Source organism: Carlito syrichta, unplaced genomic scaffold (assembly GCF_000164805.1).
Source record: "Carlito syrichta isolate Samal-C Ts95f unplaced genomic scaffold, Tarsius_syrichta-2.0.1 Scaffold314085, whole genome shotgun sequence".
Classification (NCBI taxonomy): Eukaryota; Metazoa; Chordata; class Mammalia; order Primates; family Tarsiidae; genus Carlito; species Carlito syrichta.
The window spans coordinates 466203-488799 of NW_007258181.1; the positions used below are offsets into that span (position 1 = coordinate 466203).

General features: G+C 37.9%; 1 protein-coding gene across 1 annotated transcript in view; it reads right to left on the reverse strand.

Moving 5' to 3' along the window:
- The window catches only part of HSF2BP (heat shock transcription factor 2 binding protein), a 116315-nt gene that overhangs the window by 75106 nt on the left and 18612 nt on the right, over nucleotides 1-22597 (reverse strand). Inside the window, exons 3-4 of the mRNA XM_008070978.2 lie at nucleotides 16494-16597; nucleotides 3314-3463 (exon numbers count right to left, since the gene is read on the reverse strand). Of these exons, the coding sequence (XP_008069169.1) occupies nucleotides 3314-3463; nucleotides 16494-16597 (254 nt within the window). The remainder of the gene's footprint in view (nucleotides 1-3313; nucleotides 3464-16493; nucleotides 16598-22597) is intronic.

Below are 22597 nucleotides of genomic sequence, written 5' to 3' on the forward strand. Positions count from 1 at the left end.
TAATTCCTCCAATAGCTAGAGGGGTTATATGTCTGGAAACAAAGAATTAAGACACTTTAGTGGGCAGAGGCTGGAAGCATTCCCCCTAACTGCAACAAGACAAGGATGCCCACTCTCACCCTTCCTATTCAACACAGTATTGGAAATCCTAGCCAGAGCAATCAGGTAGGAGAAAGAAATCAGGAGTATCCAAAGAAGACATTCTCTCTCTTTGGAGATGATATGATTTTATACCTAGAAAATCCTAGAGAGTCTTTCAAAAACCTCCCTGATAAGCAACGTCAGTAAAGTCTCAGGATACAAAATCAATGCACAAAAAACAGTTGCTTTTCTGTACACCAACAACAAGCAGGCTGAGAACCAGATGACACAATACCATTCACAACAGCCCCACCCTCACACAAATCTCAGCATCCACCTGACCAAAGAGTTGAAAGACCTTTACAATGAGAACTACAAAACACTGCTCAAAGAAATAAAGGATGACACAAATGAATGTTAAAACATCCCATACTCGTGAATTGGAAGAATCAATATCGTAAAAATGGCCATTCAATCTACAGATTCAATGTAATGCCTATCAAATTCCTAACATCATTTTTCACAGACCTAGAAAAGACAATATAAAAATTCATATGGAAGCAAAAAAGAGCCCAAATGGCTAAAGCAATCCTGAGCAAAACAAACAAACAAACAAACAAACAAAGTTGGAGGTATTACACTTCCAGACTTCAAACTTTACTATAAGGTTACAGGAATAGGCAAATAGACCAATGGAACAGGACAGAGAATCTGGAAATAAAACCATGAACCTTCAACTAACTCATCTTCAACAAAGCTGACAAAAACAAACACTGGAGAAAGGAAACAATGGAGAAAGGAAAACTGGCTAATCACATGCACAAGAATGAAACTGGACCCCTACCTATCACTATATACAAAAATTAACTCAAAATGGATCAAGGACTTAAATATGAAGCCTAAAACTATAAGAATCTTAGAAGAAAACTAAGAGAACATCCTTATGGACATCAGAGTAGGCAATAAATTCATAGCCAAGTCTTCAAAAGCAAATGCAACAAAAGCTAAGACTAACAAGTAGGACCATATCAAACTAAAAGGTTTTTGCACAGCAAAAGAAACCACTGAGAGAATAAAGAGACATCCCATGGAATGGGAAAAAAATATTTGCAAGCTATTCATCTAATAAAAGCCTAATATCCAGGATCTACAAGGAACTCAAACAAATTGACAGGAAAAAACAACCCCATTAAAAAGTGGGCAAAGGACATGAACAGACACTTCTCAAAGTAAGACATTCAAGCAGACAACAAACATGAAAAATGCTTAGTCTCACTAATCATCAGAGAAATGCAAATCAAAACTACAGTGAGATACCACCTAACACCAGAAAGGATGGCTATCATTATAAAGAAAAAAAAAAGGTGTTGGCGAGGCTGCAGAGAAAAGGAAACACTTCTACTGTTGGTAGGAATGTAAGCTAGTTCAACTTTATGTAAAGCAGTGTGGTGGCCATTTTCTCAAAGAATTAAAAGTTGAGTTACCATACCATCCAGCAATCCCACTTCTGAGAATATACCCATAAGAACATAAATCACTCTACCAAAAAGACACCTGCACACATATTGTAGCACTATTCACAAAAGCAAAAACATGGAACGAACCCAGATGACCATTGACAGTGAACTGAATAAAGAAAAACTGGCACATATACAATATTACACAACTATGAAGAAGAACAAAATCATGTCCTTTGCAGCAACATGGATGCAGATGGAGACCATCATTCTAAGTGAGTGAACTATTACAGAAAACAAAAAACTGAATTTCTTTTTTTTTCTTTTTGAGTTGGAGTCTCACTCTGTCACCCAGACTGGAGTGCAGTGTCTGCTAAAAACTGAATTTCAGATGGTCTCACTTATAAGTGTTCCCTGATCACTGGTCACACAAGCACAAAGGTGGGAATAACAGATGCTGGACAATGCTAAAGAAGGGAGGAAGAGTAGAGAAATAAGGAGCACACCACCATACACTGGCCAGGTCCACTATCAGGAGGAGAGAGGGCTCGCTAGAAGCTCAAACCTTGCCTGTAAGCAATTTATTTATGTAGTAAATCCTCACATGTACCCCACAACTAAAATTAAATTAAAATAAAATAAAGAGAATAATAAATGTGGTACATATACATGATGGAATACTACACAGTCATAAAAAAGGACAAAATCATGAATTTCGCAGCAACCTGAATGGAACTAGAGTCTATAATACTGAGTGACCTCTCACAGAAACAAAGATCTGAGTATCACATGTTCTCACTCATATAGTAGACCCTAAACATCTATCGTAATGCTGTAAGAAAAGGATTGACAGTGGTGGGAAACTACGGGGGGGGAGGGGAAGGGAGGTGGGATTAACGGTAGTAAGTATCTGTCTGGAGATGGGGAGACACCCCTTATCAACAAGGGTGCCTGAACAAAACATATTTGTATACCTAACCCTTAACTGTACCCCACAATACCAAAATAAAAAATATTGATTAATAAAAAAAGAATAATAAGAGATAAAATAACAAAATAAAATAAGCAATAAAAATCCTAGTGCAACACTCAGAAACAGATGGTAGGCTTAGTGGGGCAGAAGGCAGGTGGGGTGCTAACCTCAGGAAACCTTATGACTTTTCTCAATAACATTTTCTTCTCTTTAGCTTACTTTTTTTGGTGTTACTGCACTGTTTTTGTTATCAGTAAGGCTTCCAGTCAACACTAGGCTGTTAGTTAAGTTCTGGGAGAGTCAAAGTCAAACGTGAATGCTTGACTGTGCAGGGGGATCAGCACCACTAACCCCCACACAGTTTTTCAAGGATCAACTATATATATATATCTATATGTGTGTGATATGTATGTACACATATACATCTATACATATGTTAAACAACATATCAATAAATATTACATTAACCATGAGCTAATATATACAGAAGTACTTCAATCTTTATTAAACTCATATACATGTAAGGTAACAATATTGAAGTGATAATATATCCACATATGCTACGCATATACCTTTCCTGGAGAAAAGGGATACTAATTCTTTCACTTTACATGCCCCCAGAGCACAAGGTTACAAAAGCCCATACACAGCAGGTATCTAATAACTATCTGATGAATGAACAAAAGCAAATGAACAGAAAGACATGGATTTAGTCTCTAAATGACTTATTGGACACACTGCATCCTCTAAATTACACAAGCATTAATCAACAATATCCAGACAGCCCAGTGGTCATGCTTACTCCTCCCAAAATAGCTTTGACGACCTCCTCACTGCTGGAGACACCCCACAAGAGGGTACAGGCTGCTGCTCCCATCTCTGTACAATACTCTGCCTGTTGTAGGAGTTGCTGCTTCGCTTCATTCAGCTGCTGTCGAAGAGCCAGTTTCTCCTAAAAGCAAGGCAAAATAAAATCAGAAATGTGAACAACAGCATTCAACCTTGAAATATCTCTATTATATTTCCTCTGTCACAAAGATATGTATCAAAGAAAAGAAATGCATGCAGAACTACAGAAAACAGGTGCAAATGAAAGCTAGTTTTAAGATAGCCATAATCCATATCTAAAAAATAAACTTCAGAGGCAAAAATATCACTCTTAGAAAACAGCATATTTCTACATTAGGGTTTATAAATAATCCAAAGATCTGAACTCATTTGCTTCAAGTAAAGTGAAAGCATGAGACATTTCAATTCCCAAGTGGATAAATTCAGAACCAGCACGGACTGGGATGCCTGAACAAAGTAACAGTCTAACACAGCAGTCCACACATAAAGCAATGCTTCTTTATTTTGAGTCATGATCTCAGCCACCCAGGCTGGAGTGCAGTGGCATGATCACAGCTCACTGCAGCCTCGACCTCATGAGTTCGAGCAATCCTCCTGCTTCAGCCTCCTGAGTAGCCGGGACTATAAGCATGTACCACCACATCCAACTAATTTTTTTTTTTTTTGTAGAGATGAGGTCTCGTTATGTTACCTAGGCTGGTCTCAAACTCCTGGACTTGAGCAATCATTCTGCCCCAGCCTTCCAATGTGCTGGGATTACAGACTTGAGCCACTGTGCCTGGCCAGAGCAACATTTCTGATAAAGAAGCCTGCCGCCTCCAAATGGCTCACCTATTGTAAAAAATGCCATCTTCTGGAGGCAGACACCAAATAAAAGATACTGTAGACTCATTAGTATTTGAGTAAAAGAAGTACTAGAGAAAGACTTATTCTATGCAAACATATCAAATCCTCACAAGAATGTTGCCAAAAGTGGTAGCAAATATAAAATACACATCTGTGCAATGTAAAAAAACTAGACAATCTAGAGGAAATGGATAGGTTCTTGGAAACATGCAACTCTCCAACCTTGAATTAGGAAGAAACAGAAACTCTAAACAGACCAATAATGAACAGCACGAGTGAATCAGTAATTAAGTCTCCCGCCAGGCATGGTGGCTCACGCCTGTAATCCCAGGACTTTGGGAGGTGAAGGCGAGAGGATTGCCTGAGCCCAGAGGTTTGAAACCTGGGTATCATGGCGAGACCTTGTGTCTCTACAATAAATAAAAAAATTAGTCAGGCATGGTGGCGAACGCCTAGCTACCTGGAAGGCTGAGGCAGAAGGACCGCCTGAGTCTAGCAAGTCAAGGTGGCCATGAGTGTGCCACTGCACTCCAGCCTGGATGACAGAGTGAGAATCTGATTCAAAAAAAAAAAAAAGTCTCCCAACAAAAAAAGTCCAGGGCCTGGCAGGGTCACAGCTGAATTCTTCCGACTGGTCCCGATTTTATCGAAACTATTCCATAAGATTGAAAAAGAGGGAATTCTTCCTAACTCATTTTATGAAGACAGAATCACCCTAATACCAATGCCAGGAAAAAAACACAACAAAAAAAGAAAATGACAGACCAATTTTCCTGATGAACACAGACACAAAAATCCTCAACAAAATACTAGCAAATTGAATTCAACAGCACATTAAAAAAAAAATTTCACCACAATCAAGTGGGTTTTATCCAGGCATCTTTCATGCAAGCTTAGTCTGACATACAAAAGTCAATAAATATCACCCATCACATAAACAGAATTAAAAATAAAAATCATATGATCATTTCAATAGATGCAGAAAAGCATTAAATACAGTATACCTTTATGATAAAAACCCTCAGCAAAATAAGCCTAGAACAAACATTCCCCAAAATACCCACAGACAGCATCATCCTGAATGAGGAAAAGTTGGACACATTCCTCTTCAGAACTGGAATAAGATAAGGGTGCCCACTTTCACCCCTACTATTCAACATAGTACTGGAAGTTCTAGCCAGAGCAGTGAGGCAAAACAAAGAAATAAGAGTATTCAAATTGAGAAAGAAAAAAAATCAAACTATCTCTGTATGTCAACAATAGGACCCTCTATCAGAAAATAAAGACTCCTCCAAAAGATTCCTGGACTTCAAAATTTCCTGAATTCAGTAAAGTCGCAGGATACAAAATCAACACACAGAAATCAGTAGCACTGCTATATACCAAGAGCAACCAAGCTGAGAATCAAATTGAGAACAATTTCATTTACAATAGCTACCAAAAAGCTAAAATACCTAGGAATATACTTAACCAAGCAGGTGAAAGATCTCTACAAGAAGAACTACAAAACACTGATGAAAGAAATTGTAGAGGACATAAACAAATGGAAAAACATTCCATGCTCATAGATTAAAAGAATCAACAGTTAAAATGACCATATTACCCAAAGTAATCTACAGCTACAATGCAATCCCTATCAAACTACCAATGTCATTTTTCACAGAATTAGAAAAAAAAAATTCTAAAATTTATATGGAACCAAAAGAGAGCCAGAATAGCAAAAGCAATCCTAAGCAAAAAGAACAAAGCTGGAGACATCACATTACCTGACTTCAAATTATACTACAAGGTTATAGTAACAAAAACAGCATGGTACTGGTACAAGAGCAGACAGACACATGGACCAATAGAACAGAATAGAGAAGCCAGAAATAAAACCAAATACCTACAACCACCTTTTCAACAAAGCAGATAAAAACACACACTGGGGAAGAGACACCCTATTCAACAAATTGTTCTGGGAAAATTGGACAGCTACATGCAGAAAAACGAAGCTTACTCCATCTCTCTCTCTCACCATATACAAAAATTAACCCAAGATGGATTAAAGACTTAAATATCAGACCTGAAACCATAAAAATCCTAGAAGAAAATCTAGGAAAAGCTCTTCTGGACATTGGCCTAGGCAGGTAATTTATGGCTAAGATCCCAAAAGCAAATACAACAAAATCAAAAATAAGCAAGTGGGTCTTAATTAAACTAAAAAGCTTCTAGGCCAGGTTTGGTGGCTCAGCCTATAACCCCAGCACTTTGGGAGGCTGAGGGGAGTGGACTGCCTGAGCCCATGGGTTCAAGACTAGCCTGGGTAACTTGGCAAGACTTTGTCTCTATAATAAATAAAAAATTAGTCAGGCATGGTAGCACTCACCTGTAGTTCTGGGCTACTTGGAAGGCTGAGGTGGAAGGATCGCTAGAGCCCAGCAGGTTGATGCTGGGGCAGCCATGAGTAGTGTGCCATGCACTCCAGCCTTGGTTACAAAGTGAGACTCCATCTCAAAAAAAAAAAAAAAAAAGAACCCAAACAAACCAGCAACAAAAAAGCATGTAGCAAGTAACTCCATTAAAAAGTAGGCAAATGACATGAACAGATGTCTCTCAAAAGAAGATAAGATATACAAATGGCCAACAAACGTTTGAAAAAATGCTCAACATCACTAATCATCAGGGAAATGCAAAGTAAACCACAATGAGATACCACTTTACACCAGTCAGAATGGCTATTATTAAAAAAATCAAACAACAGATGTTGATGTGGATGTGGTGAAAGGGAATGCTTATACATGGTTGGTGGGAGTGTAAACTAGTACAATCTCTATGGAAATCGGTATGGAGATTTCTCAAAGAACTAAAAGTACATCTACAATTTGATCCAGCAATCCCACTACTTGGTATTTACCCAAATAAGCAGAGGTCATTATACAAAAAGACATTTCTGCACTCATGTTCATTGCAGCATAATTCACAATTGCAAAGATCGGGGATCAAGCTAAATGCCCATCACTTGCTCAGTGGATAACAAAAATCTGGTGTGTGTGTATATTAATACACATACACACACACACACACACACACACACACCATGGAATAGTATTCAGTCATGAAAAGGAATGAAAAAATGTCTTCTGCAGCAAATTGAATGGAATTGTAGACCATTATTGTACGTTCAGGAATGGAAAATCAAACACGACATGTTCTCACTTATAAGTAAAAGACAAACTAAGGAACAGCGAAGGCATCAAAAACAGCAAATGGACACTGAAGACTCAGGAGGAAGAAGGTAGAAGGGAGGTAGGGATAAAAAATCACCTATTGGGTACAATGCGCACAGGTAGGAGAGGGGGGTACACTTAAAGCCCAGACTTCTTCACCACTATACAATGCATCTATGTAACCAAAAATCATTTGTACACCTAAAGTCACTGAAATAAAAAACTTTAAAAATAAAATTAAATACACATCTGTGAAGCTAAACAAGGAAAGAAACCAGAACTAAGTCCAGGTAGGAAAGATGAGAGCGGGGCAAAAGGGAAAGTAAAGGCAGGGCCTTGTAAGTGTGCCCTGGTGCAAGCCAGCACCAGTGTAACAAGAAGACAGAGGCCAGGAACAGTCTCTTACTCTCTCATCAGCAGCATCTGGGAACACCTGTAGTCAGGCAAATCTCTGACAACACCTTCTTGACCGGTTATAGGCAAGAAATGGCCCTCCTGATGGTCCCTCTGACCATACAAGCACACTTCCAAGTATTTACCTTCAGGTGAGCCTAGGATGATGTGGGGCTTCAGGCCCTCTCCAACTACCAGCACCAAGTACTTAAAATTCCCTTAAAAGGTGATAGCATTTTCTGACTTAATAAAACAAAAACTGAAAAGTATAAAAGCCTAGTTAAATTTATTAATGCCAAACATAATTAGTTAAATAAACCACAAAGTTAAAAAATATTAAATGTTTTAGATTTTTCTTTTTGAGAGGTGAATACAGTACAGGACAATTAAAGTAGAAGGGGCTTTTCACCTTGTGGGGGGAAAAGGGAGCTTTGGGCCACAAATTGAACATTGTTGACTGTATAACCTGGCATAGGGTGGCCCATTCACATTTACTTGGAGAAAATGCATTTGGTATACAGAGCTTCATATACATTCATACATATATACACACACTTACTTTAGAGAAAAATGGTATTGAGCCTATGACACGTGCTAATACTGTTTCATGTGATTTGTAAATTCTGGGTTTTTAATATCTGATTTCATCATAACGGCAATCTGGATTCCTAGATTTGTCCTTCAAGTGTATGCAGCTGAACTCAAGTCAAGGTGACATGTTCAAAAATTTTATCACAGCATCTATTTTTGAAATTCTATCTTTTCTCACAACTGAAGCAGTCAGCATCCCAATTAGCACAGGTATGGAGGCACTTCTGCAAGACCACCAAAGAACTGCTGAGAATAACCAGGCAGGACTTTCCTATATTTGGTAGCTACAGGAGGCTATGACTCAACACAGGGTAACACCCGTAAAACAATAAAGCCACTGAAATAAAAAAACCTTAAAAATAAAATTAAATACACAAAAGAAACTCAAAGAAAACCATTTCACTCCCAGTTAACATAAAAAATAAGAAGATAGAAATAATTTTTTAAAAGAGGTACAAGATCTGTATAGTGGAAACTATAAAGCATTATTGAGAGAAAGTAAAGAATATCTAAATAAATAGAGAGATATACCATGTTCATGAATTGGAAGACTTAAAATGGTAAAATGGCAATTCTCTCCAAATTGATCTACAGATTTAACACAATCCCTATCAAAATCTCAGCAGGTGCTTTTTTTTTAAAAACAAAATGATAATTTAGTCTAAATTCACAATGAAGTAAAGAATACTCATAACATGAATAAATTGCTTGTAAAAGAATAACAATGTTAGAGGACTAATATTGCCTGATTTTTAAAAAAACTTATAAACCTACAGAAATCAAACCAATGTGGTACTGGCATAAGGATGAACATATAGATCAGTGAAACACTGACTTAAGTCAATCAATTTTTAACAAAGATACCAACACAATTCAGTGGAAAAGGGACAGTCTTTTCAACAATGATGCTAAAGCAACTGGATCCTATATTCATATGCAAAAAACATTAATTCAAAATGAATAATAGACCTAAATGTAAAATTTATTTTATTTTTATTTTTTTAACATATTTTTTATTTTAAAATTGTGGGGTACAGTTAAGGGTTAGGTGTAAAATTTCTTAAAGGGATCTTTGTGAGCACTGGTTAGGCAGATATTTCTTAGACATCACAACAAAATCATTATCTGTTTTAAAATAATAATAAAATAACTCCATCAAAATTTAAAACTTTTACTCTAAAAAGATACCATTAAGGAAGTGAAAATGCAAACCACATAATAAGAGAAATAATTCTAAATAATGAATCGGAAAGACTTGTGTTCAGATCATATAAAGAACTTTTACAACTCATTAATAAGACAAGCAACCCAATTTAAAATAGGCAAAATATTTGAATAGACATTAAACCAAAGAAAACATATGAATAAATAATAAATACATAAAAAGATGTTTAACATAATCAGTCATGGGGAAAATGCAAATTAAAACCACAGTGAGATAGACATCCACCAAAAGGGCTATAAAGCAAAGGACAAACAATAGCAAGTGTTCACAAGAATATGGAGAAAGCAGGATGCTAATACCCAGCAATTTCACTCCAGGTATCTCCTCCCCGAAAATGAAAACATATGTCCCCAGCAAACTTGTACAAGATTGTTCATAGTGGAATTATTCATAATAGTAAAAAACTGGAAACACTCTAAATGTCTATCAACTGATTTATAGATTAAAAATATGATATAGCCATCCAATTATTTTGCAATAAAAAGGAACAACTGATGTATGCCATAACATAAATAAATCTTCAAAACATTATGCCAGACACAATTACATATTATGTGATACCATTTTTACAAAATATTCAGAAAAGGCAAATCTAAAGGACACAAAGTAGATCAGTGGTTGCCTAGGGCTGGACAAAAGAACAGGGACTAATTGCAATTATGTGATGGAAATGTTCTAAAAAGACTGGACAAAATCCAACACATATTCATGACTTTAAAAAAAACTCAGCAAACTAGGAATAGAGGAGAATTTCCTCGATTTTATTAAAAAATCTACAAAAAATTCTAAGCTACAATCATACTTAATGCTGAAAGACTGAATACTTGCCTTTAAGATCAGGAACAAAGGGAGGATGTCCACTCTCACCACTCTTATTCAACATAGTATAGTGCTGGAAGCTCTAGCCAGTGCAAGAAGGCAAGAGAAAGAAATAAAAGGCATACAAAGTAGAAGGAAGAACTAGAACTTCCCCTATTTGCAGATGACACTCATGCATTGCTGGTATAGTCACTCTGGAAAACAATATTTCTTACAAAACTAAACATGCAAGATACAACCCAGTAATAGTACTCTTGGACATTATCCCAGAAAAATGAAAACATACATTTACACAAAAACCTATACACTGATGTTCATGCAGAAAGTCTCAAGGAATTTACAAAATAACTCTTTTAGAACTCATAAATGCATTCAAAAAGGTCACAGGATACAAGATAAACACATTTAAAAGTAATCACATTTCTATGTACTAACAAAAAAGTGGAAATCAAAATTTAAAACACAATACCATTTACAGTTACTCCAAAAAATTAAATATTTAGGTATTAAATACAAAACAAACACAACATGTATAGAATTGATATGCTAAAAATTATAAATTGCTGATGAAAGAAACTAAAGACAACTTAAACAAATGGAGAGACCTGCTGTGTTTATGAATTGAAAGATTCAAGATAGGAAAGACATCAATTCTCCACAAACTGATGCACAGATAAACCACAATTCCTATTAAAGTCCAAGCAAGATTTTTCATAGATATAAAAAACATATTTTAAATTTATATGGAAAGCAAAAGAGCTAGAATAGTTAAGCCAACTTGAAAAAAAAGAATAATATGTGAAGAATCACTTTATCCATGGCAAGGCTTACTATATAGCTATAGTAATCAAGACAGTATAGTATTGGTGAAGGAACATATCAATGAACCAGAGTAGAGAACCCAGAATAGACCCAGGCAATATGCCAGCTAATTTCTGACAAAGGTATAAAAGTCATTCAGTGAAAGAAAGATAGTCTTTTCAACAAATAGTGCTAGAGAAACTGGACAACCATGGTCCAAAAAAAAAAACTTTAACCTGAGCCTAACCCTCACAACTTATACAAATTAACTCAAAATGAATCATATACTTAAAATGTAAAATATAAAACTGCTAGAAAAAAAGAAAAAAATCTTGGAATCAAGGATTATGCAAAAAGTTCTTAGATATAATACCAAGAATATAATCTATAAAAGGAAAAAAATCAATAAACTGGACTTCGCCAAAACTAAAAACTTTTGCTCTATGTATGAAAGAACCTGTGAAGATTTTTAAAAAGGCCAGCTACTGGTTAGGCACAGTGGCTCACACCTACAATCTCAGTACTTAGGGAGGTCGAGGTAAGAGGATTGCTTGAGACCAAGAGTTCAAGACCAACCTGGGAAGCACAGCAAGACCCTGTTTCTACAAAAAAAATAATTAGCTGGGTGTGGTGGCACATGCCTGTAGTCCCAGCTACTTGGGAAGTTGAGGCAGAAGGATCACCTGAGCTCAGGAGGTTGAGGCTGCAGTGAACCGTGAGCGTGCCACTGCACTCTAGCCTGGGCAACAAAGTGAGACGCTGACTCAAAAAAAAAAAAATTCCAATTAGAACATCGGCAAAAGACATGAACAGATATACAGATATTTCCAAAAAGAGGATACACCAACAGCAAATAAGCACATGAAAAGATGTCAACACCATTAGCCATTAGGGAAATGCAAATTAAAAGCACAAGACTCCTATCAGAATGGCTAAGATAAAAAAAAAAAAATAAATAACAAGAATGGCTAAGATAAAAAAAAATAATGATAACAACAACTTCTAAGGTAGTGCAGGGAAAGTAGATTCCTCATATGTTGCTGGTACAGCAACCCTGGGGAAAAATTGGCTATTTCTTACAAAATGAAACATGCGTTTATCATACTATGCCAGAAAAATGAAAATATATATTCTCACAAAAACCTATACACAGATGTTCATAGCACCTTTATCAGTAACTGCTAAAAACTGGAAACAATCCAAATGTTATTCAATGGGTAAATGGTTAAACAAATTGTGACAGGTTCATACCATGGAATACTATGCAACAAAAGGAACAAACTATCAATACAGCAACAACTCGGACAGTTCTGAGTGAAAAAAGTCCATCTCAAAAAGTTATTTACTGTATGATTCCATTTATGATATTCTTGAAATAACAAAATTAGAGAGACAGAAAACATATTATTAACAGTCAGGGACTAGCAGAGGGGATGGGGTAGGTGTGGCTATAAAGAGGAAGCACAAGGAACCCTTCTGGCGATGAAGCAGTTCTGAATCTTGAGTGTGGTGGTAGTTACATGAATCTACATGTCATAAAATTGCATAGAACTATGCACATACACACACAAATACACAAATGAGTGCATACAAAAACTGGTGAAATACAAAGAAATTAAGGTAAAAAAAGGCTCTGTGGGTTGTACCAATACCAAAACAGATGAAAGATACAGGGAACTTCTCTGGACTTTTTCTAAGTTTCTGCGAATTTATAAGTATGTCCAAAAAATTCTTAACCAAAAAGATAAACTGGGTTGGAATGATAACTGTATATCTATACAAATTTACTAAAATTATCAAACTACATACCTTTACTATGAAGGAATTTGTGGCACACAAAATATACTCAAAAAAGCTTTTTTAAAAACACCATATTCAAACTCTGACCTATTTTCCCATTTGAAGCAAATACGTATACATAACAGGCTATTGAGCATAAAACTTTCAAGATTTCTTCAAAATCTTTCTATAGTTCATTTCTGATTTTAGCTGAACTATGTTCATTTTTCTTTAGAAAGTTTCTTGAAGCCGGGCTCGGTGGCTCAGCCTGTAATCCCACGCTGTTGGGAGGCTGAGGTGAGTGGATTGCCTAAGCCTGCGGGTTCGAGACCCACCTGGGCAGCAAGACCTCATCTCTACAATAAATCAAAAAATCAGCAGGGCATGGTAGCTCATGCCTATAATTCCAGCTACTTGCAAGGCTGAGGCGGAAGGATCGCCGGAGCCCAGCAGGTCGAGGCTGCGGTGGCCAGGAGCAGCCACTGCACTCCAGTCTGGGCGACAGAGTGACTCCGACTCAAAAAAAAAAAAAGAAAGAAAGTTTCTTGAAATACTGTATTAATGATTGCAACAACTTCCCTTTTATTATCATAGAAGTAGTAACTTTTCTAACAAATGAAAAATGTGGATAACAAAAAATTGGCAGTCCAAATTTCAGTTAGCTTATTGACTATGAGAGGTATATGCCATAAGAAAACAACATATGGAGAGAATGAAACTTTGAGTAAGCAATTGAAATGCCTGTTCCTCAAAGAGAATGCCATGTAACCCCACACATTATCTGTGGTCATTTCACACACTTAGAAAAGCCAGGTCAGCGCTAAAAAGCTCCTCCAGCAGATACTCTGTGATAAGCAATACATAACCTTAAAGTAATTGCATAGTCCTTCAAAAGTAATTCAACATTCTCCAACAGAGAGTTGTACCTACACCATGAAGCTGGAATCTTCTTCCTTCAGAGTTCAAAGGTTGCTACTGCCAGGACTCTTCCCTGGCCAGCCTTCCCACATCACAAGCAGCTATCAAGTTCCAACATACCTCTTCCACTGACCCAGTACAATCTCTGTGGACTAAACATCTCCAACGCAGCCAAAAACACCACCTTTCTTGTCCAGTAGCCTTTCTCTACCAGTTCAGGAGCTGCTGCTAACACAGCACCCTTTTTTGTGATTTTGATTACATACTTTATTTCTGACCTTTTCTTACATACTGGATTCAGAAACTTCTGCCTCTTCCTAATGATTTTCACCCATATGGGAGCACTTACTAGCGATAATCTAATTTAGGATCTAGTCCCTGGATTCTTTCCTTGTTCCTTAACTCTAAAATAAGCTTCCAGAGTCCTGCCTCATGATCTGTACATGCCTGGACAGAGAATTCAGAAAAGGCTACAGAAAAGGTAGCTGCCAGAATAGAAATGGCCTTGTTAGAACAAACTTGCAGGAGCATCCATCTTTATTAAACTGATGGGACTACTCAACAGGAAATTTAATTGAAAATAGAAAATCATTTAAGGTAAAATATTCCCACATTTTAACTAAGGTCATAGCACAATAAAACCCTGGTGCCATGGCCATTTCATCCTTCTATATTTGCATTTACTGGAATGGCTTGTTTTTAAGTATTACATCTAAATGCCAACAAAACTTTCATTTTTCTTATGCCTATAAATTTTAAAAGATCTAAAATTCTGCTCAATTTAAGCTTCAGCCTTAACAAAGCTACCTCAGCAATTTAAGGAAGGACTACACACCAATGGACCATATTTTTAACATTTATCAAATTCCTTCTTGCCTGTTTGTCAACTTCCTTCAGGTCCTGAAAGGTTTAAACCCAAACTAACAAGACTGCCATTTTAGTTTATTATTACAAAACTAAAACTCCAAGTATGTGATAATGCTTAACCTAACTCAGATTAAGAGTCAAATTCTAGCTGGGTTCGGTGGCTCAGCCTGTAATCCCGCGCCTTTGGGAGGCTGAGGTGAGTGGATTGCCTGAGCCCGCGGGTTCGAGACCCGCCTGGACAGCGAGACCTCATCTCTGCAAGAAATCAAAAAATCAGCTGGGCGTGGTAGCGCATGCCTGTAATTCCGGCTACTCGGAAGGTTGAGGCGGAAGGATCGCCGGAGCCCAGCAGGCGAGGCTGTGGTGGCCGGGAGTGGCCACTGTACTCCAGTCTGGGCAACAGAGTGAGACTCCAACTCAAAAAAAAAAAAAAAAAAGTCAAATTCTTTCCTAACTTTTTCTACTTGCTATTAAAATCTGTACAAAATCTACCAGTTTTGGAAAACCTCTACTGCAGCCTCCAACATTCAGAATCCCTTATGAGGAGGCAACATGAAACACAGCTCAGTACACAGTCAGTGTGACTTTGGACCAGCTCTTAGGCCTCCTATTAGTAGTACTTGCTGATACACCTGTGCTGGGAGAAGCATGTGCAATGTATAAATAGCTGCTTATACCTGCCAGCCACAGTAGACATTCAGTACGTAGTATCTGCTATTATTAGTACTATTATTGATTTATTATTCAAAATAAAAATGCACCCAAGCCCCAAATTTTACAAAAAGTGGCAGAATAGTTCTAGTTTTATAGAAGAGGAAATAATTTATATTATACAAAAAGTATAAATATGTAATTTTTAAGAAATACTATTAGTTTCTCCTAATACTAAAATAAAATTAGTTATTTCTAAACTATCAGTAAATAATTCCCAAATTAATTACAAATATTTCTGATTTAATATACCTGTCTCCAATTATAAGTCATTATGTGCATGACTTTTTTTTCCCTTGAGATTTTTATGTTTGTTCCCAACCAAAACTCATGTTGAAATTTGATCCCCAACATGGCAGTGTCAAGAGGTGGGCCTAGTGGGAGGTGTCTGTATCATGAGGGCAGGTCCCCCATGAATAGGTTAATACCCTTTTGGGGGTTGTGAGGGAAAAGGAGAGGGGTGAGTTCTCCTTATTATAAGAATGGATCTGTTTCCTCTGGCTTCCTCAGTTTTTCTCTCTTGCTTTCTCTCTCACCATGTGATCTCTTTGTACACTCCCACTCCCCTTCCATTTTCCACTATGAGTTGAAGCAGCCTCACCAGATGCAGCTGCTCAATCTTGAACCTTCCAGCCATCAGAATCTTGAGTCAAATACATTTATTTTCTTTATAAACTACCCAACTCCCGAGTATTTTGTTATAACACTACACAACAAACTAATACAATTATGAATAACTTTATGTTTTGAAGAAAACTTCTAAACATGAAAATTAAAAGGCATCAAGTGAATGATCCACATGTTAAACTGTTATAAAATCCAAGTGTTCACCTACCTTCCAACCCACTCAGAAGACATACACTTAAAAATACAATTTGTTGAGAATTAAGGGTAAAAATTTAAGACCCACTGCTTATTACAAGTGAAAGGTTGCACTTTCTGGCATGGGAAGAGCCCGCCCCCAAGCATGGTACCTTCTTTTCTCTCATGCTGTCAGCCTGCACGGTCTCCAGGCGGGCTTTAAAGTGCTCACAATCCATTTTCAGCTGCTCTAATTCTTGCTCTTTCCTTTCCAGGTCTAGAAGAAAGAAACATAAAAAATACTCAAGATACTTCAAATCACTACTCTCTCCTAAGCATCTATTTTGCCCTATCTTCTTAATAAAACCTGCACTGATTTCTTAGGTGGGTATACTTGCATTTCTGATTTCTAACCAGTCCTTAAATAACCAATATTTTAAAAGTCCTGTTTTTTAAGTTCTTATCAGGTTTTAACCCACAACAGAAAGGTCTTTTGGGGTTGTTTTCTGTTTTGTGTTTTTAAGAATTCACTTCACTGCTAGACTTGTACTCAAGGCTTGAAAAAAATGTGTTATTTAAAGGACTGAAGGCAGAGTTGAGAAGCCAACTGCCTCATGGCACAGACTTGTATCTACTCCTTAAGAAGCAGAAGGCAGTTCAGTGAGAAGATGGTGCCAGCACAGGCTGATTCACAGAGCTAGTCTCACCAACTGGCAGACTGACTCAATGGGAACAACTGCAATAGTAGTCACTGGAGGAGGGAAACAACAGTGTTCAAGACAACAAAATGCTATAGTGAAAGAGTGAGAACTACATAATACTTCCTCTCCACCAAATTCATTTAACTGATGAGTCAATGGCCAATAAAAATTCCAAAAGAAAACCATGTCAACAAATCAAGCAAAAGTATTATGAACTTTAAACAGAAAATATTATGTTGCAGGAATACTGACAAAATCCAATATGTAATTCAAATTTTTAAGTGTTTGATCTCATGAGCTAAAAAATCATCAGTTTTTATGCCAACATATACCAAGATATGAGGGTGCTAAGAGCTAACGATACAACTTATCTGATTAAAGTAGAAATGCTTTAAGTCAGTGATTTTCAGATAATTTGATAGAGTTTACTGGGCCCCAGGCATGATTTTCTGATTTGGTAGGTCTGAGGTGGGCCTGAAAATTTACACTTCTAACAAGTTCCCAGATGAGACTGCTTCTGCTTGTCTGAGAATGACACTGAAAACAACTGCCTCAGGGCACCAGCCTGGCCTCTCATCACTAACAAAATAAAATGAACACACAACGCACAACAAGCAACAACAAACAAGAGAACCCAGCCATAGTAATTTTTTGCTCTTTAGAGCAAAAAAATGGAGGTTAGTAGAAGGCAGCCTATGATGAATGAGTGAAAGCCTCAAAGAGCCAGACACCTGGAGAACAGAACATTCCACTCTAGAAGAGAAAAGGCTCACAGAAATAAAGTACAGACAAAAGAGAATGGGTGGGGCTTTAGAACCTAGGGGCCTAAGAGGCTAAGAGGAAGTCCAAATAAGAAACTTGTGAAGGCTGCCTAGAACCACATAAGTATCCCCAAACTCTGGAGGAAAAAATAAAGAGAATCTCTAAACTCTCTGGAGCTTCTGCCCTAGAAGGAAGATTACAACTGAAAGGTAAATATTTATACCAGCGAATGATTATAAAATTGGCTAGCAAAGCTACACTCAAAGTCTTTCTCAGAAATTAGGACAAAGTAACTTTATTTCTTCTCCCTTAAATCAGAGTTTGCTTTTATGCTCTTTTTTTTTTTTTTTTTTTTTTTTTTGAGTTGGAGTCTCATTCTGTCGCCCAGACTGGAATGCAGTGGCTGCTCCCAGCCACCACAGCCTCGACCTGCTGGGCTCCGGCGATCCTTCCGCCTCAGCCTTCTGAGTAGCCAGAATTACAGGCATGTGCTACCACGCCTGGCTGCTTTTTTGATTTATTGTAGAGATGAGGTCTCACCAAGTTGCTCAGGTGGGTCTCGAACCCGCGGGCTCAGGCAATCCACTCACCTCAGCCTCCCAAAGGCACGGTATTACAGGCTGAGCCACTGAGCCCGGCTCTTTTACGCTCTTTTAAGAAATAGCGTGCCACAACATAACTTTTCTTTTTTGGTTTGGAGTCTCGCTCTGCTGTCCAGGCTGGAGTGCAGTGACATGTTCACGGCCACCACAGTCCCGACCTGCCGGGTTCAGGCAACCCTTCCACTTCAGCCTTCCAAGTAGCTGGAACTACAGACACACACCACCACCACACACCAATTTTTAAAAAATTTATTGTAAAGAAGAGGTCCCATCAAGTTGCCCAGGCTGGTCTCCAACCCATGGGTTCAGGCAATCCTCTTGCCTCTGCCTCCCAAGGTGCTGGGATTACAGCCATGAGCCACCACACCGGACACAACACATGACTTTTACTGGAACTCTGTCTCGCTAATCCTGACCACCCAAGAAATCCTTTAACACTCAAGTGCCATGTGTATATACACATATACATACACATACATATATGCATGCACACACTATAATAAGAAGGTAAAAGTTAATATATGAAATATATACCATCTATGGTCACAGACAAAATTAAATAAAATGAAAAAAGAAACAAAGATGAAATCATCTGTGGTTTAAATTTTTTCCTTCACATCTAACTCTTAAATTTTGCTTCTATTATTATACTATAAATGACACAAACATGGTTAGGGCAATTGAAAATGACATCTTTACAAGACTTATCATGTGTAAAAGTCTGTCGAAATTTTGAGCATCCAAAAGACTCTCCTTCATTGTAGTAATTTCATAATCTCTTGCTCTTTATAGCTGGACATGATCTTAGTGTAAGTTATTATGCCAAAGGGACAGAGTTACAGCATCCCACTCTACAACAGGACCTAATTCCAGGTCCATAATCAGAGAGGCCATGCCCATCCACACCAGGTTCCCAAGGAGGTGGCAGGTGCCTTTCCTCTGTATGAGGCCGCCGCCTTGTGGCCTAACAGGTGCATTGCTACTGCCTCGTAACAAACCACCTCGCATTTTCAACATGGCCCACTATGTGCTACCTAAAACTACCGAGGACAGAGATTTTCATTTTTTTTTTATGCTATACCACAAATGCCTAGAAAAGTACATGGAACATAGTAGGCACTACATAAATATTTGTCACATGAATTTCACTTCTTTATACAAGTAGGGACCAAAAATAACCTGGAATTTATTAAAAATCGTGTATTTATTCTTACATGTTTAAGCTTCAGTCATCCTCAAAGTACTCTAAAGCAATACACCTATTGAGATACCTTTTTCATTGCTCAAGACAGTTTTTGAAATCATCAATTTTGATGCCTTATTTAGTACTTCTGCCATTTTTTGTTTCACCTCTTCCATATTGGCAAAAAGTCCCTTTAACGGCTTTTTTCATTGGGAGAAACAAAATAAGTCACTTGGGGCAAAATCGGGTGAACAGGGAGGATGGGGGAGGGGTCGTGTCATTTTTGGTCAAAAACTGCTGAACACTCAGTGCAGTATGGGCAGGTGTACTCATAAATCACATTATAAAATGGGCACATGTGTTAAAATAAACTCCAAAAAAATTTTCACTGAAGCTGAACACAGCCTCTCACAATGCTAGCTGGTATACTGATGCCAGTGAGTTCCCAGAACACTTACCTAATGGACAAAGTCTGTACTACAAGAGACCTGTCCTCTAAAAAAATAATTCTGGGTTTTTTTGGGTCCCCTCTCATACATGCCTCCCCTTAATCCTCAAACAGAGAAAAACACATGGCTACTTTGGTTATTAGTATGTCTCATTTTTGTATGAGAATATACTACTTTTGCAATTTTTTCAAATAATATGGACAATAAGAATAATACAAATAATATGGACAGTGAGAATAATACATTACACACAATCTAAATTATAGACCATCTCGACATTTTATGAAACTACAATTCTTTCTTTTTTTTTGAGTCGGAGTCTCACTCTGCCACCCAGGCTGGAGTGCAGTGGCATGCTCACGGCCATGGCAGCCTCGACCTACCAGGTAGGCTCAGGCAAATCCTTCCGTCTCGGTCTCCCAAGTAGCTGGGACTACAGGTGCGTGCCACCACACCAAGCTAATTTTTTGATTTATTGTAGTAACAAGGTCTCATCAAATTGCCCAGGCTGGTCTCAAATAGAACCTGTGGGCTCAGGCAATCCTCTCGCCTCCACCTCCCGAAGTGCTGGGATTACAGGCATGAGCCACCGTGCCTGGCTTACAATCATTTTTTGATATGGTTTTAATAACAGGAGAATGACTGTATTTCTTGAAGCTCAATCTATTCACAGGGAGGGTACAGAGAACTATATACAGGCAGATACAGAGAGCTGTACATGAAAAGCAAGGTTTCTAAAATACTAATCAAAGAAATTAAAATTATACAAAAGGGATCAATTTCTCCTACCATCTTCATCATTCTTCATCACTTAGTATGTTTATAATAAATCATTTCATGTTAGTATGAAAATATTTGTTTTTGATCAAGAAAGCTAAGCATCTCCAAATCAAAATACAAGCTTTTTAGTAGCCATTAACTTTTACCTTTTTGTAACTCTCTAGTAGGTTTAGAAAAGACTTTAGGATAAGTAACTAATAGATTCCACCTTTACTTTGAGTTGAGAGTTGGGTAGTATATTAGTAACTTGAGGCTGTGGCAACAAAGTACCACATACAAGGTAGCCTAGAACTACATAAAATGTATTGTCCCACAGGTCTTGAGGCTACATATTAAAAAATCAAGGTGTCAACAGAGCCACACTCGCTCTGAAATCTCTAAGAGAAGGTTTGCCTCTTCCAGCCTCTTCCAGCTTCTGGTAACCCCAAACACTCCCTTGGTTTGTGGCAGCCTAGTTCTAGCCTCTGCCTACACCTTCACACAGTCTTCTCATGTCTCTGTGCATGTGTGTCCAAATATGCCCTTTTTATAAGGACACCAGTCATACTGAATTAGGGCCCACCATAATGGCCTCATTTTAACTTCATTACCTCTGTAAAGACCCTATGTCCAAATAAGGTCATATTCCGAATAACTGGGGGCTAGATTTCTTTTTGAAAGGGACATACAACAAAAGTATTCCAGAACTTTCTGGTTTCCTGAACTTCCCACGTACATCACCATCAGCCCTATATGGGACCTGCAAAACTGAGTGCTTTCGTTGAGGCATTCCTAATCACATTGTTTTCCCAAAGCACACAAGCCCCAGTGTCCAGGATGATTCTGGATCCTTTGAGGAATTAGTAAAAGTGGGGGTGGGAGCTCCCAAATGGAAGAACGCCCATATCTGTGCCCACTACCAACCAAAGATTCTAATAAGTTGCAAATTCTGAGAAGTAGGGAACAGTTCAGAAGTCCCTAGAAAGCCATCCCATAAGCTCTAATATGCATGTTGAGCTTTGATTTTAGAGTCCAACAAATCCCACAATGGCAGAGTGAGCTGATTCTGCACTGCAGAAACAGCATTTTCTAACATCCTAAAACAAAATTATCTTCCATTTGCCTGACATGCCATGTGCTCTCCCAGCTCTGCACATGGCTAAATCACTCCTCCTGAGTATGCCTTTTCAACCATCTTATTCCAGCTATACCACAAAGCCTTCTTTGACCATTCTCTTCCCCACTTGAATTGATAGCGTTTTCTAACATCATATTGCATCTATGATATACTTCCTTATGTTGTCATCATCTGTGTATGTTTTATCTTCCCTGTTACTACGGTTCCTTAAGAATCATGGCCATTCCAATATTTGTGGATTCCTTCAATTAACCAGGATAGAACTGTTAAGCCACAGGGTCACATCTCAGGTCAAGATCTAACCTTCTCATGATCCTCTAGTGGTACTTGCAACTAACCAATTCCAATCCCTCTCTTTGTGTCAAGTTAGAAGTATCTATTCTCTCCTAGGTTCTGCTTCTTGAGGCTGACTCTGCAGCTGTGGATGCAGTCCCCTGCAACTCACCTACCAAGGATGCAGTCCCCTGCAACTCACCTACCAACAGCTATTTTTATCCTGCATTGCATCCTCATACAGTAGAATACTGCTGTGCCCAAAGACAACTGCAAGGCACTAATCACTACAGGGAGACAAAAGCCTACAAAATATTTTCAATCATGGACTCTGGCCTATTCTGGAGTATCTTCAGTTACGTGGTAACTGAAAACCCCACACAGTGTATCCCTCTCTCTTAACTGAAAAG